Source organism: Poecilia reticulata, linkage group LG12, assembly GCF_000633615.1.
Source record: "Poecilia reticulata strain Guanapo linkage group LG12, Guppy_female_1.0+MT, whole genome shotgun sequence".
In the NCBI taxonomy this organism is placed as follows: domain Eukaryota; kingdom Metazoa; phylum Chordata; class Actinopteri; order Cyprinodontiformes; family Poeciliidae; genus Poecilia; species Poecilia reticulata.
Genome location: NC_024342.1, coordinates 22,317,167 through 22,327,602, shown reverse-complemented (window position 1 = coordinate 22,327,602; position 10,436 = coordinate 22,317,167). Strand labels below are relative to the sequence as shown.

Genomic DNA, 10,436 nt, shown 5'->3' with positions numbered 1-10,436 from the left:
GTTGTGGTTTCCTTTTGTTTCTTTGACATTTCGCTCCAGATCTCCACACAGGATGTTTTGCTGACTTCCTTCCAATGAGAACAACTTTAATCTTTTTTGTTTTAACAAACTGCTGCTGTTCAAAGTCAAATGTGTGAATTTGGCTTTTGGTGAAGGAAGTAGCTCAGTAATCTAGTTGTTGTTAAGAAGAGAATGATAAACACTGGAAGTAAAACCAGTCAGCCTCAAAGAGAGGAACCAGAATGGCACAACTCGGATTGAATTTTACCATTTTATTTTATAAATAAAATGGTAAAATTATTTTATTTTATAAATAAAATGGTAAAATGTTTGCATGTTCTACATAAAACTGTTCCTGTAACCGTTTTGCAGTAACTCAGTGTTGTTAAAAGAATAAAACCGATTTTTCATTCCTTGTTTTCTTGACTGAACGGAGGGAATATCTGGCTGCCGTGACGTTACCGGGTATTTTAGTGGTGAACTTATGTGGCCTCGACATTTAGGCATTCGGTTAAAACAGGAAGTGATGTTTACAGAGGAAGTGGAGTTCAGAATGTGAAATTAACAGCTAACCTCAGCGGCGGCTGCTTTAACCGACAGCTTCACTCATCATGTGATTGATTGTTGCTGCTGGGAAGGAGAGAGGCTATAATAATTAAGTTTCAGGTTCTCTGGCTTATATCCTGTTTTATTACTTTAACTTAGATCTCTGCTGAGATGTTTTTATGTCTGGACACAATGGTGCATGACCAGCTAGCCTGGTATTAATGAAACATTTTATACTCTTATACCAGAGGAGCTAGCTTAGAAGAATAAATAATGATGTCACTTTACATTTTCCATTGTAAGAAAATTATATGCGTAATAATTTTTCCATTATTACAAATTAAAAGTGTCCGTCTGCATCTATTGGCCGCACAGAATCACTCCAGTGGCCACAAACGGCCCCCCAGCCTYCCTTTGGACACCCAGTTCTTATTATTACCTCAAATCGTGTTGATAACATTTAAGGCTGACATCCTCCACTGTTATTTATTCGTTTTGGTTTTAGTGCTTGTGTTTCCACATCCAGCTGCTGCAGCTGTTCTTCCTGCTGCTGCAGCTGGGATTTTACCAGATGACCCCGCCGTGACCTTTTCACGGCCCGAGCTCTTCTCTTCCCTCTGCTGACGGCTGCAAACAGCATCTGACTGCTTCGCCGTTCGTCCCCGCCGTCGTCATCTAGCGGTTTTACTCCCGCCAGGCGTCCGTCCTTCCTGCGGCYGCAGACGGTGCCAGCAGCCTGCCGGTGCAAACGGCTGAGCCATCTGCCACTTTGGGTGTGACTGAGTGAAGGCAGAACAGAAACCTGCCTGGGTGTGACGGATAGCGGCGCTTTTAGGTCACAGCCTGCAGCGAGCTTTCAGGACATTCCTCCAGTTAAAACACTTATTAACGTCTGACTAGAAGATAAAGCTGACAAAGAGGCTTAGCTKGGAGATTTCATGACAAAACATGGATTTTAAGGCCGATAATCAGATGAGGGAAGAGTGACTACAACTGTACTCACGTAAGAGTGAAAAAGTATTTGGTAAAACGTCAAGAGTAACTGATCAAATGATCATTTTACATTTAAAATTTACATCATCATACGGATCAAAATGTAAAGTTTAGTGGAAATCTTTGATATTTTAAGGACAAAAATGACAAAAATTCATATAAGTAACAAAATCAGGCAAAATAAAATGTTTCCGAATCAGTTTCTTTCCATAAAAAACTTATGAAACTTTTATAAAAATGCAGGTGTGTCTCTGTGTGTCTGGTGAATTTTAGGTCAAACATGTTTATTTTTCATTATGTGGGTAGAAAATCCATACATTTTACTCAAGTAAAAGCAGAAATGCTTCTTAATAAAGATACTCAAAAAGTACAGCGTAGTAAAAATATTCTTAAAAGTAACTTTTTTTCAAAATAAGTTCAAGTAAAAAAAAGAGTAAAAATGATCCAAATATTGTGATTAGTACGTCACTCAAATGGAAAACATTTCCAATAAGGCTATTAAATACAGAAACTAGAAACCTGCAACAAAGAATGAAAAGATTTGAATGATAAGTAATTTTTTTATACCAAAAATAGATTTTTTTTTTTAGACTATAATCATGATAAAAATACTTTTATAATTGAATTTAAAGGAAGTTTTGTGTGCAAGTGACTCCAAATGTTAGTTTTCATGTTACTTCAGTGAAAAAGTGTCCAATATGTTTATTAAATTCAGAAACTAGTGGGCTGGAAGAGAAAATAAAAAGGATTTGAATGATAGAGTTTTTTATATGAACAAACTGAATTTTATTGATTTTAATCATGATAAAGATGCATTTATAACTGAGCTTAAAGGTAATTTCCAGACAAAAACTCAGTTAAATGCGTCACTACACTGTAAAATGTCTCCAGTACAGAAGTTATTGACCTGTAACRGAGAATAAAGGACCTGAATGTGAAACAATGCGGTGAACAGCTGCTGCTTTGTTTGTCTGCGTCTCTGTGAGGAGATAACGTCTGCGACATCTCCCTGCTCCATCTCCCGGCGCCTTTAGAGTTTGGCTATGTCTGTTATCAGTTATCGTTTCCTCAGAGACGACGGCGGACAAACAGGAAGTGGTTCCCTCAGCCGCGTTTCAGACGCTCGCTTTGTTTTCTGGCTCCTGCTGCTGGACAGGAGACGCTACTGACAGATACTACAGGATACAATTAGTCAAATTTGGGTTAATTGTTGCTTTGGTTTCGCAACGAGCAATAAATYTATTGATCGCATAATTAATTAAAAACAAATCGATAATTTACATTTTTCACTATTCTCCTTTCCTACCAAAAACTGGAAGAAAACTGGTGATTCCCGCTTCTACAGGTGTTTAAAAAAAACAATTAATAATGAATTATAGTCTGAAGCAGGGAAGTCGAACTCATTTTCATTTTGTTGTGTCAGAATGTAGTGATAAAACCAACCAAACTGTTAAAATTTCAATAAATAGCTGTTCCTCCAAGATTTTGTGATTATTTTAGTATTTTTTAATGCCATTAGAATGACAGATTTTGTGGTAAATATTTAGAAATGTAAAATGTGACTCTTCATCACTTGCTGCATCAGTTACGAATTCAATGTTTTTAACCAATTTTGAGATRATTTGCTGTAAAATCAGAAAAAAATGTGGAAATTTGTTGATTTTGTGTGAATTTTACAGATTTGTGAAAAACTGGAAGGGTTTATTGATGTAGTTTGGAGTTTAAAGGGCCTCAAAAAGATACGATGGGCCAGAATTGATTAATTGCAACAAGCCTAGATTTGAAATATTCCAGTGTGAACCAAAAGCAACAAGTGAGAAAAGCTGCAGCGGTTTCCACAACATTTTTCCCTTTTAATATCCAAACACTTTTATTGAAAAATGAATAATGAGTAGTTTTTTCAGTGTAAATATGTAGCGATACCTGAGTGACTGTCCTTTCCTGTCCTGTCCGCAGCCATCAAGGTGAACTGTCTGGGCTCATGCGGCATCTCCAACAAAATGAACGACTCCTCGTGGAGTCTGGAGGAGCAGTACCTGAACAGCATGCTRTCTGTGGCCGATAAAGGTAATTACTGACAATACAGACGAGCTTCAGGTTGAATTTAGTGTCTTTTTTTTTTAATGGCTAATTATATAATGTATAAGAGGTTAACAATTTGATTACCATATTAGAAGACACTGAAAGGTGTATATTAGCCCTGCACCACTAAGCGCCTTGTAGCTGCAGAATAGAGAATTTTTGGTAATGTTTATTGGTGATATCTTCTTATTTTTATTGCCCYTAAGATAAAAGATGTGCCCTGATGTCTGACATTTGGTAAAAACAAATCCTAAAGATAAACTTTAAGGCAAAAAGATCGGAGCTGCTACAAATAGTACCGTTAGCTTTATTCCTAGCATGAATAGCTATTAGTTTAACACCCAGCTTGACTAACTCTTATTTTGACTCCTAGCTTAACTAGCTATCTTGATTCCCAGTTTCAATAGCTGCTTGCTTAACTCCTAGCTTGAGCTTCTTTTAGTTTGACTCCTAGCTTAACTAGCTATCTTGATTCAAAGTTTCTGTAGCTGTTAGCTTGAAACCTAGCTTGAGTAGCATTTGGCTTGAGTCCTAGCATCAATAGCTGTTAGCTTTATTAGCTTTTAGGTGGACTCGGACCTTTTCTCTTAGTTAAATCTTAGCTTGAGTTGCTATTAATAGCTAGCATTGGGTTATTACTTTGGCTTTTAGTTTAACTAGCAGCTGGCTGGATTCTCCAAACTAAGATTACTTGAATTCTTTAAGCTAACAGAACGAAACGGCTCATTACTAACACCCGACTTCAGCAAACTGCAGCTTTTTAGTTACGTTTTGATCTTTAGCACACACTCCTGTCAATGTTTCATCCGGCCTCCCTCTGGTAGGAAGGCTATTTTTGGCACTTTAGCTTAGAGTGAATAAAAAACTTCTATGAAAGACGAGACGAATGTGATAGCTCTGATTCACAGCAATAGATCTTAATCAACTTGTCAAGACTCGGGTAGAGAACGCGCTTCAGAGAGAGGAAGATATACATAATTCAAAGCACACACTCCCTCTTTCTGAGCTTCCCTTTATCTTTGCGGTTGCTTTGTTTTCTATTTTTCCCAAAAATGGGCAGCTCGGCATCGGAGGGTGACGCAGGAAGGGTGAGGGAGGATCAGGACACACACAGTCTCAAAAGGCCAGAGGAGCGCGCTCTGGGTGACTGATAATGTGGAAAGCCACAGTCGCTCAGAGGAGGAGGGAAGACGTCRGCKTCCGCTCCTCATCCTGTCACTCTTCTCTGTTCAAGGAAACCAGGAATAGATTTTTATTTTTATTTTTTACACCAGTCAGTAGGAATAAACTTTATCTTTAGACCTGCTGCATTCATATCCAGGGCCAGATTTAGAAGAATAAGGGCCCCTGGGCTGGGGGCAGTTTGGTGCCCTGTCCCAAAAAATAATAAATAAAAATGAAAWTAAATAAATAAATAATTTACTCATSCAAATTGAAGAATACTAACATCTGCACATTTACAGGTACAAATTTATGGTTTATGGCAGATGACTTTTTTTTGTTTGTTTGTTTTTAGTCCCAAAAAAATAATTTTCAAATATTTGGTTTTAGTTTCAATTAAAAAAGATCAAACATTATTTTAATGAAGCAAAAGGCCACATTTGAAATGAGTTCATGACTCTTAATATAAACTGTATACATAAAATATAAAAAAAWWWTTTGGCATTCCCAAAAACTTGTAGCCCTGGGCTAGAGCCCCATTAAGCCTTTATAAAGTCTGCCTGACTTCATTTATATTCCTGCTACATATTTATGCAAGATTTATTTTTCTGGCTTTTTCTTTGTTTCTTTCTTTCTGTGTTTGTTTTTCTTTATTTTTTCTCTCTGCCTTTATTTATTCTTTTCTTTCTTTTTTTGTTTTTGTCTTTCTGTATTTCTGTTTCTTTTTGTCTTTCTTCTTCTCTTTTCCTGTGGTTTTACATGTTTGCTGAAACGTTTAGTTTAAAGCTTCGCTGCTTCCTCTAACAGTAAACATGATGCAGATCAGACTAATGGAAAAACTCCCGTCTCTAACGAGGCGTTTCTGTCTGCAAGGATTTAATTAGGCCGTCAGCTCCTCTGGAGAATTAATCAGCCAGTCGGGTGAAGGTGTGTGTGTTCGACACACACGCCTAGTTATTGGTCCTTATGTTATCAATTAACTGGTAATAAACAACATCATTATTAAAGCGTCCAGAAAATGTGAMGGTAGTTTATAATTATCTGCTTGAATAGAAAGAGGGAAGCAGCAGGAGGCGTTTCTTTTTCAGTTTTTGCTTGTAGCAATAACGTTTTATATTCTCTAACGTTTTTCTCACTGCTTAAATGTTCTTCCTTCCTACCTTCTTTCCTCTCTCCTTCCCTTCTTTCCTGCTTTCGTTCCTTCAGTTTGTACTTTTCTTCACCAGTCTCTCTCTCTCTAACCTCTCTGGTCGTTTATGTCTCTCCGGTTTGTGACCTTTGACCTTTTCTTCCTCTCAGGAACCCTGGCTCCAGGCGAGCACAGCTTCCCCTTCCAGTTCGTCCTTCCAGGTGAGTCTCAGCCGCACCTTTCAGTTCCCATGGCGTTATCAGTCCAACAGCGACGTCACAGAAACAAAAACAAAGCAGCAGCTGATAACCTCACACATGAGTCACTGCAGATTTAGCTGATGTTTAACGCACGCTTCAACTCGTCAAACTCGAGGCGCGGGGGCCAAATCCGGCCCACCACAGTGTTTACATGTGGCCCTCAAGACTCTAAACTGGCAAACTTAAATTAACTTAAATAGGCCACAAATTATTATTATTATTATTATTATTAATAAATTAAAAGCAGTTTTTATCTATTTGCTGCCATATTTAATTACTTTCAGTTTTTAACAGGTTTTGTTAATATGTTCTGGCAGAACCGGCCCTTTAAGAGCGTCCGTGATCTGGATTTGTAAATCCTTTTTGCTTTAAAACTTCACATCTTAACCTGAAAGTTTCTCATGAATTGAGTTTAAAGCTGCTGGCAGTGAAGCAGGAAGCCACGGCGGTGCTGATGGCGCCATCTTGAGTCTGCCTGGTGTTTTCTGCTCTCATGCATGATTCGGCTCAAACTCAGCGGGGGGGCGGCCATTTTATTTTTAGCCCTTCATCCTTCACTCTCTGGGTAATTGGTCTCCTCTCCTCAGAAGCCCCCAGACGTCTGAAGGAAATCACATTAAGGACATCATATAGAGGTTAAACGTTCACTCACACTGCCCCCTGCTGGCAAAGCAACATGCCTGCAGCTGTTGGGCTTCATCTTGTAGCTGAGATCAGGACCAAATACTAGACGGTGGGCGATGTGGACTTTAATATTTCATTTTTGTGGTATTATAAAATGATGGAGGGTTAGCAAGAAAGAAAATAAAAAGTGAATTGACAAGAATAAAGTTATAATATTGTTGAAATATTATGACTTTACTCTCATATTTGTGACTTTATTCTTGTCTGACTATATTCTCTTAATATTTACTCTGTTCTTGCGATGCTATAACTTTATTCTCATATTTCAATCAGTTTGAAATATGAGAATACATTTGCAGTTTTATTCTTGTAATTTTATTTTCAACCTCTCATGGCTACTAGCTTAAGCCAGGTTGGTRGAATCAAGTAACTCTCTCACTCTTTGGTTGCCTAGCAACTCTCTCACTCTTTGGTTGCCTAGCAACTCTCTCGCTCTTTGGTTGCCTAGCAACGACCTGCTGAGTTACTTGCGCAGCAGCAGTTTCATGTCTCACCACTTTGCCTCATAACTGCTTTAAAATAACCAGCATATTAAATGTCTGAATATTTAAAACCTACTAACACATTAAATATGTTGAATATTTAAAAAAATAGTAATTATTGATATGAAACTTTCATATCGTGATGAGTTTTTGTCCCGTGTCGTCCAGCCTGATTGTGGTAACAGATGTTGGAATCTGTCTGCGTTGGGAAAGTCACGCCTGAACGTTTTAACTTTTGTTTTGTTTGATCTCTTAGTCGCCATCCCCACGTCGTTCGAAGGACCATTCGGGAAGATCGCTTACCGCGTGAGAGCGGCCATCGACACGCCGCGCTTCTCCAAGGACTACAAAGCCCAGCGGCCCTTCTACGTCCTCAACATGCTCAACCTCAACGAGGTCCCCGACATCGAAGTGAGTGTCTTAAGTTTCACGATGTAGATCCTCTGCACGTGTCCTATCAGGGCACATTTATTCACTTTAGAAATCCAAATTTGCCCCTCGCAGCAGCAGAGCTGCGCGGTGACGACGAAGAAGTTCAGCTACCTGCTGGTGAGGACGGGGACGCTGATGCTGAAGACCCGCAGCGACCAGCGGGGCTACGTMCCCGGCCAGGTCATCAGGCTGTCCACCGAGATCCACAACAAGTCCGGGAAGGACACCGGATACGTCCTGGCCAGCCTGGTGCAGGTACGGCTGCTGGGAGCCGCCAGGAGCGGCTGGACGTTTTGGGGTTTTGGAGATTTAATTTCTTAAAAATCTGGATTTTTTTYCCCCACTCTCCTTTGATTTGAACTGATAAMATCACAAAAGCTCTTAATATTTCCTTGAAAACGACTATAATAATAAAAGCTGTTCATATTTGTGTCAAAATCACAAAGTTTGATCTGCAGGTTTTATGGATTTGCTTCCAGGACAAATCTGAACATTCAATTAAATATCACACAAATATTCTGATCTGATAAAAAAAAAATAATCGATTATTCTGACGATTAATCAATTAATCGTCTAAAAAAATTTGGTATCTTCAGTTTTTTTTTAATTTTATTTAACCACTTATTCTTAATTTACACTGTATTAAAAATGCATAAAATGTAAATATGCAAATGATTAAACTCCAATTTAAAATAAGAAAACAAGGATTTTACTACCTTAAATGAAGTGACAGGATTCTTTTAGTGAACATTTGAAGGAAAGATGCAAATTTTTTTCATCTTAAATGCAAAATATTTATATTTTTTGTGGAGTTTTGGCTGATTTACTGCTCCAACTGTGTTGTTCTTTCAGTAAAGAACCTTTTTGTGACACTAAATATTCCAGTTAACGATTAATCGATTACTAAATCAGTGAACAGATATTTCGGTTATCGATTAATCACRRTTAATCGTTGCATTAGGAGCTCTGGTCAGTTTTCTGTTGGGTTCTACTTGCAGCTTCCCGTGTTTCTCCCTGCAGATGGTAACGTATCGGACCAAGCGGCCGGTCTTCGACCGGCGGACCATCGCGGAGGTGGAGGGAGCCGGAGTGAAGGCCGGAAAACACGCCGAGTGGAGGGAGCAGATCATCGTCCCTCCYCTTCCTCAGTCGGGGCTCACCGACTGCCGCCTTATTGACGTCAATTATTTCATTCAGGTAATAATGGGTCTGTCTGTGGAAATTCTTATGATTTGTGGTTAAAAATCTGTTGTTATTGACTGTKTTTCACATTTTTACAGAGAACCGCTGCTGCCTAATATCATCCTCTCATACAGTATTGATCCACTCTGGATATAAACTACTGAATTATTAATATGTACACTTATAAACCCACTCCAGGCTGCTGTCTGTTTCTATTAAAGAAGTGTGATTAGTAATATTACTCTTTGAAGTTTTTCACATTTCATTACGTTTAAACAACAAACTTTGATTTATTTTCTTGGGATTTTATGAGACCAACAATGTAGCACATAGTTTTGAAGTGGAAGAATCTTAAATTTTAAGATTTTGCAGCTCACTTTATTGTTCAAGTTAAAAAAAAAAAAGTCCAAGTTCAGTTTATTAAACCAGTTAGGAACATTTCATCTCAACTGCTCAGAAAGTGATTCTCAAAGGAGGAAAAGTGCAACTAATTCAGTTTAAAGCTTTACTCCTAGCTTCACTACCTATTAGCTTGACTCCTAGCTTCAATAGCTGTTAGCTTGACTCCTAGTTTTAATAGCTGTTAGCTTTACTACTAGCTTTACTGTTAGCTTGACTCCTAGCTTTCTTAGCTATTAGCTTGACTCTGAGCTTGAGTTCCTTAGAATTTAAAGTTTATGTTCTTGTCATTACCATTATACTACTTTAAAAATTGTCTCAAAATGACAATATCTTTGTTTGATGCAATAATTTATTTGTCTAGTTTTTGTGTTGCCATGGTTACCATTAAAACTGTTCTTTCTGAATCACCGTTTTTGCCCCAGGTGTCTCTAAAGTCTCCAGAAGCGGTCGTCGTTCTGCCCATCTTCATTGGGAACATCCCAGTGAACCTGTCCCCCGTCGGCTCAATCCCCACCAGTCCCAGTTCTTCCCTGGCTCCCAGTGCCACCGGAGTGATGCCCAGCGCCCCGCCGGTGGAGGACGACCCGGATGGCGAGCTGGGCGCCGGAGGCTTCGCCAGCGAGGAGATCCCCACTAAGAGCCACTCGCAGCAGGACCCGTCGGGGCCGCCGGTCAGCATGTCGCCCAGCGCCTTTAGCTACGCCCCCGGAGCCGCGCTGCCGCCCGGCCGGCGCCCCGACGCCACGGCGCCACTCTTCTGCCTTTCCACCGGAGCCACCATACCGTTCTTCACAGAGGGCGACGTGAACCCAATCCCCACATCCTGCTCACTCATCCTGCCGCCGGAATACAGCAGCTGTGATTATCCTCAAGGTGAGGAGGCGGCGCCCAGCAGGGGGCGCCAGAGAGCAGCACCACTGATGGGATTAAAACAGGATTATGCAGCTTCAGAGTCTAAGACACTGGTATACCAGGACATACATACATACATCCATCCATCCATCCATCCATCCATCCATCCATCCATCCATCCATCCATCCATCCATCCATCCATCCATCCATCCATCCATCCATCCATCCAT

General features: G+C 39.7%; 1 protein-coding gene across 1 annotated transcript in view; it reads left to right on the top strand.

Annotated features, from left to right (window-relative positions):
* Window positions 1–10,436, top strand: part of arrdc1b (arrestin domain containing 1b) — a 39,994-nt gene that overhangs the window by 27,293 nt on the left and 2,265 nt on the right. The window contains exons 2-7 of the mRNA XM_008424643.2: window positions 3,496–3,606; window positions 6,082–6,132; window positions 7,594–7,748; window positions 7,842–8,024; window positions 8,790–8,966; window positions 9,776–10,226. Of these exons, the coding sequence (XP_008422865.1) occupies window positions 3,496–3,606; window positions 6,082–6,132; window positions 7,594–7,748; window positions 7,842–8,024; window positions 8,790–8,966; window positions 9,776–10,226 (1,128 nt within the window). The remainder of the gene's footprint in view (window positions 1–3,495; window positions 3,607–6,081; window positions 6,133–7,593; window positions 7,749–7,841; window positions 8,025–8,789; window positions 8,967–9,775; window positions 10,227–10,436) is intronic.